The sequence below is a fragment of the Ranitomeya variabilis genome, chromosome 4 (assembly GCF_051348905.1).
Source record: "Ranitomeya variabilis isolate aRanVar5 chromosome 4, aRanVar5.hap1, whole genome shotgun sequence".
NCBI lineage: Eukaryota > Metazoa > Chordata > Amphibia > Anura > Dendrobatidae > Ranitomeya > Ranitomeya variabilis.
Genome location: NC_135235.1, coordinates 568,257,856 through 568,274,672, shown reverse-complemented (window position 1 = coordinate 568,274,672; position 16,817 = coordinate 568,257,856). Strand labels below are relative to the sequence as shown.

Genomic DNA, 16,817 nt, shown 5'->3' with positions numbered 1-16,817 from the left:
AATCCCAAGTGAGTTGCTGCACAGGCATAATCGAAACACTGCCTCCTGCTAAGATGGAGTGTATCAAATGGTGGTGAAGTTGTTGCAGCATGCCGAGGCAGGTTTTCCACATTTCGGCCAGGTTAACTCTCCCTTTTGAGGTGGTGCAGGTGCCCCAGTTGCGTTGACAACTTCCTCCTCCTCCTTGTGTGCTTTTAGTGAGCCCCCACAGTCAGTATTGTATCTACCAGAGCGTGCTTGTATTTCTACATTTTTCAATCACGATCCAGTGATGGAAGGATGGCACGTTGTGCTTGTAGCGGGGATCCAACAGGGTAGCCACCTAGTAATTAGCACTTGTAACAATCTGGGCAACTTGGCAGTCATGGCGCAGGCAAAGCAGCATGTATTAGCTCATGTGTGCCAGACTTCCCAAAGACAGGCAAGCTGTCTTCAGTGCGAGGTATATCTTCTGGGTCCTCTGTATCCTCCCAACCACTCTCCAGTGATGCCCATAAGCTGCTTTGAGTGCCACCCTGCTGTGAACACGGTTGTCTATGGAGAGTGCATTATACTATATGGAGGCCTATGTGAAGCTCATTATTCTATATGGAGTCGTATGGGCAGTGAGTAGTGTATCAGTCATACTATTCGTCAAACTCAATTTGACAGGTGGACACGCCCCTATCAAAGTGTATCAAAGTGTGTAACCCCTCCCCCCTGACAGCTGGCCTCCTTGTCTTCTAACAGCAGCTGTGTGGCAGCTCCCCCTCCCTTTTTATATATAGTTTAATATTATTATCACTGTATTTGATACGGTGAATATTATCCCGTAATTGTATCACTGTGTTTGATACGTTGAATATTATCTCCGTAATTGTTTTATATTAGAGTTTTATATTTATATGGTGATTTATAACTCGCGCATTATGTGTGCGGGGCATGTTACAACATGACTGTTATCCCCGTAATTGTTTTATATTAGAGTTTATATTTATATATATGTATGCGGGCATGTTACAACATGAGTGTTACCCCCGTAATTGATTTATATTAGAGTTTTATATTTATATATATGTATGCGGGCATGTTACAACATGTCTGTTATCCCCGGGGCATGTTACAACATGCCCCTGGGCATGTTACAACATGCCTGTTACCCCCGTAATTGTTTTATATTAGAGTCTGTGATTTATAATGGGCGCATTATGCGTGCGACCATATTACAACAATCGCAGGTATGAATCGTGGTGTTTTATACGTTTATAAAAAAGCAAAAGACGGGGTATTGTAAAAGTAAAAGATATTTATTGTAAATAAACACAACGCAGAAGCACAACTCAGAGCCATTTCAACGATTCTTGCAGAGTATAAAAGCAGGCACATTCAATAGCACATTGGTTATACAGCAACAAACGTCTTACAAAAATAAACAGCATCATTTGAATATACATCATTACGTTTCTTACAAAATAATACGGTGTTACAAGTCATGTACGGCATATTTATCAAGTACACTCTTTACATCGTGAGCCACATGGTTTGTAGTACCGGTAGAGACCTTTTTTTAGGTAGCAGAGTTCCACGTGTGGTACCTAATGGCGGGGAATGTAAAGATTGGATTGTACGAGGCGACGGCGCTAGTTTCTGCGGTGTAGATACAGCGTGTGTCACGCTGCTGGAAATTTTTAGTTCGTCTAAAAGCTTCCTAGTAGTGGGATTACCAACAACTGTAGACGGTATATTTAGCTCGGCCATAGCCCGCATAAACGCTTCCCAACCCGGCGGTAAATTTCTGCCGGTCAGAGCGTGACTCTGCGTAGTACTACGTACCAAATCCAGTAAGTTAGACCCCGGTATTACGGATCCTTTGAAAATAAATTCAGCTTTATTATTCCAGTCTGTAACATTTTTATTCTGTAGTAACCTGTTTAGTAAAAATTCAGCATTCTTTTTATATCTTTGGTTTATGTGGCTGACAATTTCAGCGATCTCTCGATTTTTATCAGAGTCGGTATTTGACAATTGTTGCTGACCAGGATCAGGAGGGCTAACGAGATTTAAAGCCGTTACTTCTTTTGAGCTCTGCCGCGTATGCACCAAGTATCTTTGTAGCGCCGCGCTATACATCTTAATTTTCACATCATCGGGAATGTCACGACGTTGTAAAATGTCGCTAATTTCGCCATCAAGGCGTTGAATAACGCTGTCGCGTATGTTAGCTGTAGCGCCGGGTCTTAGTTTGTCTAGCTCCTGTTTGGGGACTAGATACATTTTCTCTGTATGCTCCATTATCTTCCCGCGAGCAGGCTTGTTATTATAGGGATTGCAAAAGCTAAAAGAGGGCCGATAAACCCGCCGGCCTGCTTTAGTAGCCGCTTCTTTTTCTTTATGGGCTGCGATCTGTCGCTCAGGGTTCTTATAGCTTTACGCCACTTCTTTAATATGCCTTTTTGACGCTCTTTCAGCGGAATCCTGCCTTTTAAGATGTTTAAAGCAATCTCGCCTATGGCTGTAATTAAATCATTGCTCGCATTGCGCAAAATAGACTTTCGGACCGCCGGGGTTGCCTTCACCAGAGTTTTTAAGAGAGCCCAGTTACGCCGGAGTCTCTCAGACATCTTTACAGCACAACGCACACAGCGCGGAATGTCTGATACACGGCTAAAATTCACTTTTTAGAAGTGTTTTTCTTTTGAACATAAACAGCGGGCAACGCTGGTGGAAACAAGCCGGTCCTTAAGCGGTGTTCCTCAGGGGTATTAGCTCTCAAATCTACAAGCAAATACCCATAAGGCTCCCGCGTGGCATCCTCAAAAGCTTCTAGGAAAAAACGCGTTTTTTCGGGATACATCTGGCGAGCTAGAGTTAAAATTTGTAATTTATCTCGGGGGTTTTTAAAAAGCACCATGTATTTTGTGTTTAAATTTATCGTACGGCTTTTCTTTCCCTGGCAAAATATGTTTTGAACCAGGTAGAAAATGCTGAGATTTCTGTGGTGCACATACTTTGTAAAGGCTTTTTCTATCTCACAATTTTCACTAGCACTCTCCATGAGGTCATCAACAATAGCCAAATTCGCCTTCTCCGGCGGGAATAATTCGTCATCTACGAATGTATTCGGCAGACCCTCCACAAATCTGGCGTGGGGAAAAGAGAGAGAGATTTCATCATATAGTTTCTGCCAGCACGAATAAAACCAAACAATATTATCAGGTTTCTGAGAAAAATTAGTTTCAATATTATACAGCAGTTGTTTTACAAAATAGCTCTTTCCAGAATTAGACGGTCCTGCTAGAATGCATGAGAATGGGTGTTGCAAGCGTGTATCCATCAGCGCAATACTCTGCTAATACCCAAAAGGCAGGGTTGTGAAATCGTCAATTAGTCGCCGCTTTGTATAAACGCACTTTTGTGTTTTGCGTAACGGCCTCGTTTCAATCTCCCAGCACTTTTTATTTCTTACAATGGACGGCTGTTGTACGACGATACGTTTCTGCGTATCTGCGTCAGAATTGCGCGGGTAGTCCAGAACTAGATCTTTTAGACTGTTGAAATTAATAGATTGAGAGTTACCAACATTTAGTGTTATACCCTTAACTTTTAAGACAGTTTTACCAGTGTTGAGTTTGTACCCGTAAGTTTTGGGGCCCGCGGATACAAATTCTGTGATGTGTGTACCATCGGGTATTTCACTGGTCAGCTCCCCCAGGTAATCGCCTAAAGGCGGCTGCCACTCACCGTCTCTCTGTACAAAAATAACAGAATCTGTGTCGTGATAAAGACACCTCTCCTGCAGCCGGTCCAGAAGCGAATAGAGCTCTAGCCGGGCATACGCTGTTGTAAAACACGCTATAAAAATGTTTGTGTTTTTGTTGACGGTGTGGTGACCTTTTGCGTATTTCCAGTTAATGGTTGCGGTGTCATCATCAAGGAAGTGTAACATCGAGATGTCGTAGTAAGGCAGGAGCAGATACTTAAAAAGCTCATCAGGATCCCTAACAATACTGGTACATGTTAGATTAGATCTCTGAGCAAACTTCCCCCATAAAGAATTTAAGAAAAGCTTGGAGATCTGTCTCTTAGCGGGGTTGACCGCTATATTTTCAGGTCGTAACTGCACACCTTCTTTTTCAAGAAAGGAGTCAATGTACTGCCTTTTCTTGGCGTCATCAGTGCACCAGGAGGATGAGCTAGGTATGTTTCAAGCTTTATATAAATGCAGCTGTTAGCGTACCATTCTATGTAAGCGCTGTTGTGTATATTATATTTATATTCTTTCTTGATTAAGATGAACTTATCAGGAGCCTTCCGGAGTCTGTTTTTAACACCTACAGCGTGCCAACTCCGGACAACGTACCGGGCCTGGGGTGCGATACAGCCGCCGCTGCGTTTAATATCGACGATGTGGCTGATGCCTGGTCGTTTAATATCCCTGATGAGGCTGATGCCTGGTCGTTTAATATCCCTGATGAGGCTGATGCCTGGGCGCTTAATATCGCTGATGAGGCTGGTGCAGGGGCTTCTGCCCCGGACATCATAGGTGGGTTGTGTGTATGTATCTTTTAAGTATTTAGACGCGTAATCATATATTAATTCTTCACAGGTGGCGACATGAATCTCTTTTAAGTATTTAGTCGTGTAAATATATATTCACTCTCTACAGATGTCGATCTGATCTCAGAACCAGGCACCCCGGAACACAATCAGATGCTCGTTGAAGACCCGACGTACCAGGCCCCTACACCGAGAAACAGCCCTGTTTCTAAAGCCCCTAAAAAACCGCGAGGACCTGCGAGCAAGAAAGGAAAAGGTAGCGATTGTGTGAAACGTGTTTTTGCACAGCCCGTCTGAGAAAGGCCCCCTCGTCACTACTATGGCCTATATCTTTATTTATAGCTTGTAAAGTGAAGTCTAGAAGGATTTTCACAAAAGAGAATATACACCTGCTAGCGGAGAACCCCACAGAAGGTCCAGAAGCCGCCACGTCAGTCATCCGCCCCATATCGCTAGACCGTAAGTGTATGTTTTGATATACGTGTACACTCTCTGTACAGTTAATGATGCACATGCTTCTCCAACGAGCTCCTGACCACGCACACATCTGACACATAGCTGGCACATATCTGACACATATCTGCCGCATATCTGACGCGTATCTAACGCATGTATAATCTTTCCTGCAGCTAAAAGCAGTGTCCTGAGAAAAATACCTCCAGCACCTCTACAGCCGCTACAGCTCTCCGAGAACGACACAGTACCGGTGTGGCCGGCAATACAGACATCGATCACCCGTGTGAATAACCCCACGCTACTATATCCAGAAGTGGTAGAGGTACCCCGAAAACATAACCGAAAAACAAACCATATTGCAGATCCGACAAACACATCAAGCACCGTGACTGCCCCAGCATCGCTGCCTCGTGAAGAACTTGATCGTGAGATTGATCAGCTCGCTGATGGTAAGCGAGCAGCCGCGGAACCGATCATTATACGTATGTCACACACTATGCACCCGCCAGCGGGATATCTAACTGCACCGGCTAACACCTCTGGAGCTGGCCCCACAGGCGCCTCTAATTTGGGTGGTACATCTCATGCATGTGTATCTAGCTCTGTTAATGCTAAGAAGGGGTTAAAGAGGCCATTACCAGCGAGTGTTAAGTTGTGTAAAAAGCCGAGGATTCAAGCGGCAGCTACAAATCTGCCGCATGAATCCGGCAGTTGGGGGATCGCTGAAATGTCTGTGTTTCAGGAGCTGTTCACACGTTACTTACGCTACAAACTCTGGGGTCACAACATAATGTTTTTTTGTGATACTTTTGAAAAATTATTATCAACACAAACCCCAACACACGCTAATAAGATCGAACTATATGCACTCCGGAGTCTGCAACTGGATGGCGAGACAGCAGCTGCCGCTACCCCATTATGACTGAATATGGTCGGCCGTGGTATGCATAAACCAGCTAAATCGGCAACACCAGGCTATAATAGGGCTAGAGTTATAAAGAGGGCTCTAAAATTGTTGGTCAGCGCCAGACGCTCGCTATGCGCTAGGAGGCGTCGTGGCGGTGTGTGTCCTGCAATACCTCTACAGCCGTCACAGCTGCAGCCACACGCGGCAGAGCCGCATTCACATAGCCGCGGCCACTCTGCAGATGCCACGCACGCATCTACACAAAATTCACAAGCCTCAGACGTTGACACAACCGGTGGTGGTGATGTGTTGTACAACGATCATACAGTATTTTTACAACACATCTATCATCATCATAGACCTCTCCGCAATTTCAACGGACATATACATACAAATCATTTTAGATTTGTAAATTTGGAGCATGTACGATCATTTGTAGAGGGTGTGAATATTGTTCATGACGGCATTCAGGCATTACTGGATAGAATCATCAGGGACATTGAACCTGGTGACTTTGTACAGTTAAGGCTTGAAGGTGACGATACTCTAGACCCTATTTTCGCTACAAAACAGACCAGGGAAGATTTTAATGCTGAATCTTTTTTAAAGGCCGTTGCCCGTACACTTCAAAGTAACGCCGAATGCATAGCAACCAATTCGCTAAAGCTAGTCGTCACCATCATTAAAAACCGGCACGGTGGTGTAAAAAGGCGCTTGAAATCTATAGCGAGCAGTCAGATCATTAAACAAAAGAGGCAGTGGCTGTATGATTTTAACAATTACACGACAAATCTGTGTTTGGCTGCTAGTGTGTGCGCCCTGATGGCCGACACGGATCTCGCTGATGCCGATTTACTGACCCGATCTAAAAACATACACACAGCCCTGGGCATCCCTGATGGTCAGTTAGTGAGCTTTAGCGACATCCCTGCATTTGAAAAATATTTGGGGGTCACCATTAAAGTGCTGTACTATAGTCAGGGTGACTGGCGCTACTTTCAGAGCGGCAATACAGCTAATGGTAAAACCGTATTCATATTGTTCCATGATCAACATTACTACGGTATCAAAAATATGAAGGGTTTTATCGGGACTAATTACTTTTGCGAACGTTGCAATTCTGTGTTTCAGCACAAGGGCAATCATTCCTGTCAGTATTTTTGTAAAGCCTGTCAGAGAGATGGTTGTGTAGAAGCCATTGGGGAGCAACAGCCCCGGTGCCCTATTTGCCGGGCTTATTGTCGCTCGAGCGGGTGCTTAGATTATCACAAACAATTGGGCGTAGCCGACCCAGCATTCTGCAGGCTTAAAACATTTTGTGATAAATGCAATCGTTTTGTTTTCAGAAATAGCGAGACTGAGCATAAATGTAAAGGTTTGCGCTGCCCTGTATGTCGCAGACGTATAAATAAATTCGATGCCCATCTTTGTTACATGCGGCGGTATGTAGCCCCGGATGAGTCAGACTGTTATATCTTTTATGATTTTGAATGTATGCAGGAGACAGGCACACACATACCGAATTACATTTATGCTACGACGCTGTGTGGTCACCCCTCCTGGGAGTTTGAGGGGGATACCTGTACACATGACTTTGTACAGTTCTTTACAAGCGGCAAATTTTCAGATCACACATTTATTGCCCACAATGGTGGGAGATACGATTCATACTTTATTGTTAAGGAACTGATTTCTGAAAAACTAGATGTACAGTTGATAACCCAAGGTGGCCGTCTCTTGTGTGTAACGCTGCCCGATCTGTCTATAAGGTTCATAGACTCTCTAAATTTTATCCCCATGAAACTCAGTAAATTACCACAGGCCATGGGCTTTTCAGGTGGCAAGGGCCATTTTCCACACTTTTTTAATACCAGAGAAAATCAAAATTATGTAGGCCCCATACCCGATGTAAAATATTATGGGCCTGAGTACATGTCAGCTGAGGAGAAGTCAGAGTTCCTGGGGTGGTATGAGACACAGGTAAATACAACTTTTGACTTCAAGGCAGAGCTAAAATCTTATTGCAAACAAGATGTTGAAATTTTGAGACACGCCTGCGAGATCTATAGAGACCGTATTATGCAAATGACACAGAAAAATGTCAAAAAATACTGTAAGCGTCAAAAGCAAACGATTGTAGTGAGCAGCTGTGTTGATCCTTTTCAGCTCATCACCCTGGCCTCGGTGTGTATGGCAATGTACAGGTTTAAATTTCTTCCAAAAAAGACAATTGCCATTTTACCGGGTGATAATTATCACAAGGCAAAAAAGCGCTATTCGACACCCGCCATACAGTGGCTCATGTATGTAGCCCACTCCGAGAACATCGACATACAGCACGCTTTGAGAGGCGGTGAAAAACAAGTCGGGAAATATTTTCTAGATGGCTACGCCTATGTTAACGGCCAACACATAGCCTTTGAATTTCAGGGGTGTTTTTATCACGGTTGTCCCGTGTGCTATAATGAAAATGACAAGAATACGGTCACAAACACGTCCTACGGCCAGTTATATTACACCTTTTTAGCTAAAAAGCGCTACTTGCAGGCCTGCGGTTACACAATAAGGATGATGTGGGAGCATGAGTGGAATGAAATGGTTGAAAATGATTCTAGCCTTCAATCATTTCTCCGCCAGATGGAATTCCCCGTTCCTTTAGACCCCCGTGATGCGCTTTATGGCGGGCGAACCAACGCCATTAAGCTCTATCACCATCTGGAAGAAGGGGAGACGTTACATTACTATGATTTCACCAGTCTATACCCCTTTGTAAACAAAACTAAAACATACCCTGTAGGTCATCCAGACATCATCTATGACAATTTTGGATTCATTAAAAAATACTTTGGCATTGCTAAAGTCACGGTCTACCCGCCGAGAGATTTATTTTTTCCAGTTCTGCCGGTAAAACTCAACAAAAAATTAATGTTTCCCCTTTGCTACACTTGCGCTGTAAATTCCCAGACGGATGTTTGTGCTCATAGTGATGAGGAACGTGCCCTGACAGGTACCTGGTGCACTATAGAGCTTGAGATGGCGATAGAAAAAGGGTATCGGATCGCCCACATCTATGAAATATGGCATTTTCCTAAAACCACTGACGAACTGTTTGCTCCGTACATAAAATTACACCTTAGGGATAAGCAGGAAGCCTCTGGTTACCCTAGCTGGTGCACTGATGACGCCAAGAAAAGGCAGTACATTGACTCCTTTCTTGAAAAAGAAGGTGTGCAGTTACGACCTGAAAATATAGCGGTCAACCCCGCTAAGAGACAGATCTCCAAGCTTTTCTTAAATTCTTTATGGGGGAAGTTTGCTCAGAGATCTAATCTAACATGTACCAGTATTGTTAGGGATCCTGATGAGCTTTTTAAGTATCTGTTCCTGCCTTACTACGACATCTCGATGTTACACTTCCTTGATGATGACACCGCAACCATTAACTGGAAATACGCAAAAGGTCACCACACCGTCAACAAAAACACAAACATTTTTATAGCGTGTTTTACAACAGCGTATGCCCGGCTAGAGCTCTATTCGCTTCTGGACCGGCTGCAGGAGAGGTGTCTTTATCACGACACAGATTCTGTTATTTTTGTACAGAGAGACGGTGAGTGGCAGCCGCCTTTAGGCGATTACCTGGGGGAGCTGACCAGTGAAATACCCGATGGTACACACATCACAGAATTTGTATCCGCGGGCCCCAAAACTTACGGGTACAAACTCAACACTGGTAAAACTGTCTTAAAAGTTAAGGGTATAACACTAAATGTTGGTAACTCTCAATCTATTAATTTCAACAGTCTAAAAGATCTAGTTCTGGACTACCCGCGCAATTCTGACGCAGATACGCAGAAACGTATCGTCGTACAACAGCCGTCCATTGTAAGAAATAAAAAGTGCTGGGAGATTGAAACGAGGCCGTTACGCAAAACACAAAAGTGCGTTTATACAAAGCGGCGACTAATTGACGATTTCACAACCCTGCCTTTTGGGTATTAGCAGAGTATTGCGCTGATGGATACACGCTTGCAACACCCATTCTCATGCATTCTAGCAGGACCGTCTAATTCTGGAAAGAGCTATTTTGTAAAACAACTGCTGTATAATATTGAAACTAATTTTTCTCAGAAACCTGATAATATTGTTTGGTTTTATTCGTGCTGGCAGAAACTATATGATGAAATCTCTCTCTCTTTTCCCCACGCCAGATTTGTGGAGGGTCTGCCGAATACATTCGTAGATGACGAATTATTCCCGCCGGAGAAGGCGAATTTGGCTATTGTTGATGACCTCATGGAGAGTGCTAGTGAAAATTGTGAGATAGAAAAAGCCTTTACAAAGTATGTGCACCACAGAAATCTCAGCATTTTCTACCTGGTTCAAAACATATTTTGCCAGGGAAAGAAAAGCCGTACGATAAATTTAAACACAAAATACATGGTGCTTTTTAAAAACCCCCGAGATAAATTACAAATTTTAACTCTAGCTCGCCAGATGTATCCCGAAAAAACGCGTTTTTTCCTAGAAGCTTTTGAGGATGCCACGCGGGAGCCTTATGGGTATTTGCTTGTAGATTTGAGAGCTAATACCCCTGAGGAACACCGCTTAAGGACCGGCTTGTTTCCACCAGCGTTGCCCGCTGTTTATGTTCAAAAGAAAAACACTTCTAAAAAGTGAATTTTAGCCGTGTATCAGACATTCCGCGCTGTGTGCGTTGTGCTGTAAAGATGTCTGAGAGACTCCGGCGTAACTGGGCTCTCTTAAAAACTCTGGTGAAGGCAACCCCGGCGGTCCGAAAGTCTATTTTGCGCAATGCGAGCAATGATTTAATTACAGCCATAGGCGAGATTGCTTTAAACATCTTAAAAGGCAGGATTCCGCTGAAAGAGCGTCAAAAAGGCATATTAAAGAAGTGGCGTAAAGCTATAAGAACCCTGAGCGACAGATCGCAGCCCATAAAGAAAAAGAAGCGGCTACTAAAGCAGGCCGGCGGGTTTATCGGCCCTCTTTTAGCTTTTGCAATCCCTATAATAACAAGCCTGCTCACGGGAAGATAATGGAGCATACAGAGAAAATGTATCTAGTCCCCAAACAGGAGCTAGACAAACTAAGACCCGGCGCTACAGCTAACATACGCGACAGCGTTATTCAACGCCTTGATGGCGAAATTAGCGACATTTTACAACGTCGTGACATTCCCGATGATGTGAAAATTAAGATGTATAGCGCGGCGCTACAAAGATACTTGGTGCATACGCGGCAGAGCTCAAAAGAAGTAACGGCTTTAAATCTCGTTAGCCCTCCTGATCCTGGTCAGCAACAATTGTCAAATACCGACTCTGATAAAAATCGAGAGATCGCTGAAATTGTCAGCCACATAAACCAAAGATATAAAAAGAATGCTGAATTTTTACTAAACAGGTTACTACAGAATAAAAATGTTACAGACTGGAATAATAAAGCTGAATTTATTTTCAAAGGATCCGTAATACCGGGGTCTAACTTACTGGATTTGGTACGTAGTACTACGCAGAGTCACGCTCTGACCGGCAGAAATTTACCGCCGGGTTGGGAAGCGTTTATGCGGGCTATGGCCGAGCTAAATATACCGTCTACAGTTGTTGGTAATCCCACTACTAGGAAGCTTTTAGACGAACTAAAAATTTCCAGCAGCGTGACACACGCTGTATCTACACCGCAGAAACTAGCGCCGTCGCCTCGTACAATCCAATCTTTACATTCCCCGCCATTAGGTACCACACGTGGAACTCTGCTACCTAAAAGAAGGTCTCTACCGATGCTACAAACCCTGTGGCTCACGATGTAAAGAGTGTACTTGATAAATATGCCGTACATGACTTGTAACACCGTATTATTTTGTAAGAAACGTAATGATGTATATTCAAATGATGCTGTTTATTTTTGTAAGACGTTTGTTGCTGTATAACCAATGTGCTATTGAATGTGCCTGCTTTTATACTCTGCAAGAATCGTTGAAATGGCTCTGAGTTGTGCTTCTGCGTTGTGTTTATTTACAATAAATATCTTTTACTTTTACAATACCCCGTCTTTTGCTTTTTTTATAAACGTATAAAACACCACGATTCATACCTGCGATTGTTGTAATATGGTCGCACGCATAATGCGCCCATTATAAATCACAGACTCTAATATAAAACAATTACGGGGGTAACAGGCATGTTGTAACATGCCCAGGGGCATGTTGTAACATGCCCCGGGGATAACAGACATGTTGTAACATGCCCGCATACATATATATAAATATAAAACTCTAATATAAATCAATTACGGGGGTAACACTCATGTTGTAACATGCCCGCATACATATATATAAATATAAACTCTAATATAAAACAATTACGGAGATAATATTCAACGTATCAAACACAGTGATACAATTACGGGATAATATTCACCGTATCAAATACAGTGATAATAATATTAAACTATATATAAAAAGGGAGGGGGAGCTGCCACACAGCTGCTGTTAGAAGACAAGGAGGCCAGCTGTCAGGGGGGAGGGGTTACACACTTTGATACACTTTGATAGGGGCGTGTCCACCTGTCAAATTGAGTTTGACGAATAGTATGACTGATACACTACTGCAGTGCATTATACTATACAGAGGCCTATGGGCAGTGCATTATACTATATAAAGGCCTATGGGGAGTGTATAATACTATATGGAGCACTGGTATCTACCGCTATATGGTGGTAATATTAGTGTTGGTATATGTATCGAGATTTTTTTTAGTAACCGCACAGTCATCTTCTGAGCTTCTCCTACATCCTCTATCAGTGTGCGCCACCATAGTTGTAATCAGTGTTACCTGGTAAGGGGCCTACTCGGAAGTTTCGCCCAACCCTGAACCAAAGCCCTAGCTAAACTTCTGTACAAAAGCAACCCAATTTGGATGTACATTTGGAGCCAATCACTTAGCACTAGCATCCCTTTCTTATGGGATGGTGTTCTCATAGAGCAAAATTAACTCGCCTCAGTACCTCCAGGATATGAGATCATTTCTTTTGCCTTCTACCCCGCAACACAGTACATTTGGGTCTTTCAGTAAATGGGAGAATATGAATATACAACAAAAACTTAATGTCAGACAAAGTGAGAGACAGACAAGAATCCAATTATAGATGTACACATTTAAGAGAGGAGTTTATGCAAAGCAGAGTTGTGTGTTCTATTGGCGGCAGAGAGATAAGGCTCCTCAAAGTCTTGGAATTCCAATTTCCTCCATTCCACTGATCACAGATAAGAGGCACAAAAGAAGCACAGTCATTGCTCTTGGACTCAATAACAGGATTTACAATATTTGGGAAGGAAAATGTCAGCCCTTTCAGAGGGTGGGATCTATGCACTGATTTTTTATAAGCTAAGCTCGTCAGCACAAAGGTAGAAATTAAGAATATTTTCACATTAAAGGTGGTTCTTTCTCATTCAAACAGGCGGAAGGGACTCGGCTGTCGACTATGGCACCTTAAAACTGAGCTGATTAGTAGGAAATTAAATATTTAAAATGTTTCTAATTCCCAGTTTTAGCTGCACGCCGTCGATTACCCTAATTTATTCCCCATCAGGAAATTGGACAATATTTTCAGGAGGATGCAGCATCTTTGGAGTCTAATCGTTCCCAAGTGACAAGGAAAGGAACTCTCTTCATTCGTTTCAGGCTATCAGCAAGGGAGAGATTGAGCTGTAAGAAAACTGCATCAGAAAAGGAACTTAAAGGGAATATCAACAGCTTTATTTTTTATTTAAAATTAGGTGCTAATTAATTTTAATATATATTTTTAGTGGGTTGGAGCCTTAAGATACCTACTTTCCTTTTACAGACCATTAAAGTTTAAGTTTTGGCTGCCAACAAACACCATTAGGGGACTTTCAGATGTCAATGTGTCCAGTACGTGTGGTGACAGTTTTCACACATACCAGAGACACTTGCACATGCAGACCCATTCAAATGAATGAGTCTGTGCACATTTAAGTGTGTCTCCAGGGACCATGTGTCTGTGGGCAAAGCAAGCTGACATGTCCATTTTTTAACAGCAGCACGGGCCCCAAAACGTCCCGCACGTGCACACATTCATGTGTCATCAGTGTGACATGTACTGGCGCCTGGGAAACAGCGGTACTGTTATCGCTGTTCCCCAGGGCCAGGATATTGAAGACAGCTCTCATCATTCTCCCCTACTCGTGCTGTGATCCGCACTAGCAGGGGAGAATGTTAAGAATAGTATTCAACTGATAACACAGAGATCAGGTGGTGGCTGATGACAGTATTTATCAGCAGCCACTTGTGCTATAAATAAATATATATTTTTTAAAAATGACTTGGGGTTCCCCTGTACTTTTAATAACCAGCCAGGCAAATCTGAAAGCTGTGGGCTGCAACCCTCAGCTGTCAGCTTTGACAAGGTTGATTATCAAGAATAGAGGGTTACCCACACCGTATTTTTTTAATTATTTAAATAAATAATTTAAGAATAAACAGTGAATGGTTCCCCCATTTTTGACAACCAGCCAAACTAAAGCAGACAGCTGGGGCTGGTATTCTTAGGCTGGTAAAGGGGTATGGATATTGGCCCCCCAGCCAAATTTTTTGTGCCAGACTGGCACCTTTCTCAGGGTATAAGGACCAAGTGTCACAAGAGAGAAGCAGTAAACAGGAGAGAGAAAGTAGAAAATAGAGACACAGGTAACAAGATAGGCACAGGCTAGAGGGCTTTGTATAAGAGACTGACTTTCTCATCAAACTTGACTTACTTCCCTTTGTTAGTGCGTTGTACTCCCTATAGTCTAGGTGCAGTATATTTTGCATGTATGCCAGTACTGTAAGCGTATAATAAAATATATACATAAATATATACATATCTATCAGAAAAGGATATGCTAAAGTCCTATTTACAATAGAGCTTATCTATAGTATTTAGTTCACATGAAGGTGGCTTATAAAGTAGTGACCATGACCAACAGTTTTAAGGAAAAAAAGATGTGTGGGATGTTTTCTAGGGCCACTGTGCGTCATCTGATAACAGTGAATGGACATTTGACAGTAGGGAATGCCTAAGCATTGTGGGAAAATGAGCTTTGTCCCTTGGCAACGGTTTTCCGGTAGACGGAAACTTTTAGCCAGACAATGCCACAAAGGTCAAAAACCAATACAGAAGCAAAATAAAAATATACCCTGCTGTAAGTAAGTAAAATTAATAGTGCATATAAATAGCGTAGGCTTATATTACAGTTCATTTTTTCGGTTAAATACCACAAGGGTCGTATGGTTGTGGATTGGTTCCTGAAATACTACAGCCAGTTTCTTTGCTTCCCTGGCCCTCACAGTCCCCAGATTATAATCCTATAGAACATATCCAAGATGAGGTAGAATGGGCTACTCAGAGCATGTCAGTGTCTCCATCTGATTTATAACAACTGTGAAATACTATCCTGTCCACGTGGGCCTATGTTTCTGCAAAATGATTTATACACCTAGTAGAATCCATGCAACAACCAAGCACACTTCTAGATGGGTAACTCAGTGGCCATTGCGAGCTGGTATATCTGCACGGCAATCTCTTATTTAAAAAAAATAAAGGGAGCTATTATTCTTACTGTATATTTTATTAAATTAATTGGTGCAAAAATTTTACACTTAAAAGACACAAATAAACAATTGCTTGAATCCATGGACAGCTTTCAAGTTAGATGTGGTAATGGTCACATACTGTATGTTCACAGCTCTCCCACCCAACACAAAAAAGCAGCAGTGATAGTGTTTAGCAGCCATGCAACATGAGATCCCATGCTGCTTGGATAATGAATCACTGGTGTTATAGCATTATTCAGATTGGTAATTATACAGAACACAGTTGGATACCTACAATACTACACAAACATGAAGGAGCCAGGGTGGCAGTTACAAAACCTAAAATCCTTTATAGAAGGAATGCAGGTGTCTGGGGAAAGAAAACAAAATATGTGGAGCGCCCCCATAGGGCAGTGGGGTACTGGTAGCGGGTCCTTCGGTTCTCAAGGGGGATGTCACGGTGGCTGACCCGGTCCGTGGCCCTCGGGACTTCCGTTGTAAAAGGGAAAGGTCTTTAAAGGGGAAATGTTCATGACGCCACCCGTGGTATTCGGTCAGGGTGACCGACGCTGCTTTAAGGGGTCCGCTGGGGTGATGTTATAGCAACTAGATGGTATACCTTCCCACAGGTGAAGTATGTCCCCAGGGCTTCCCAGAGTGTAAGATGGTGGATGGTGTGAGGCGCAGTGAAGAATGAGGACACAAGGTTGCAGTCTCTTTACCTTTTACTGTAAACTTCAGCATCTACAGTCCAGAGCACCAGATCACAGGGCAGGCAGAGTCCGGCTGGTTTGGAGGCAGATCCAGAGTCCCCTTATCCAGGTGGAAATCAGTAGCTTTCCTCTAGCGCCTGGGTGTTGTAGTACCTTACTGCTGAGCCTCTCATAAGGTCCTCACAACTGTTGTAGATGTTCTAGATGTTATGTCTCTTTCTCTGTCCCCCAGATGGATAGGACAAACCCGTATGACTGGTGGCCTGAGGCTTTTTACAGGGACTCTAGCATGCCCCGGCCTCCGAGAGTTGCCACCGTGCCTCCTGGGTATAGGGCGGATCAGTAACTTGCAATTAGCTGTTCTGCCGGTCTCTGGAGCAAGGCATAAAGGACTGTTGCTGCCTCGGTGTTCTGGCTACCGGATCCTGCACCTCAGAAGGAGGCAGCCTGTGCAGGGCAGAACTCCTTCTGGTATCCACTCCTTTTGCTATGACTTCTTTCCCACTCTCTACAATACAGTTCTCTGTTCGCGTCCTTTGTTATGATCTGGTGGCCTAGGAGCAGCATGGACGAGCTCTGGAGTAGGTGGC

The 16,817-nt window shown here is 43.3% G+C and overlaps 1 protein-coding gene across 2 annotated transcripts; it reads left to right on the top strand.

The window, feature by feature from the left end:
- The first annotated feature begins 4,249 nt into the window (after positions 1-4,249).
- Positions 4,250-10,577, top strand: LOC143765801 (uncharacterized). 2 transcript variants are annotated; one of them, XM_077252849.1, is made up of 5 exons: positions 4,250-4,522; positions 4,646-4,792; positions 4,879-4,995; positions 5,166-5,441; positions 10,111-10,577. In XM_077252849.1, the coding sequence occupies exons 2-5, from the start codon at positions 4,690-4,692 to the stop codon at positions 10,140-10,142; spliced, it is 528 nt and encodes a 175-aa protein (XP_077108964.1). In that variant the 5' UTR covers positions 4,250-4,522; positions 4,646-4,689; the 3' UTR covers positions 10,143-10,577. The 2 variants fall into 2 exon arrangements, with proteins under 2 accessions (XP_077108964.1, XP_077108963.1); XM_077252848.1 differs by lacking the exon at positions 10,111-10,577 and having other exon boundaries at positions 5,166-7,256.
- Positions 10,578-16,817: the final 6,240 nt, after the last annotated feature.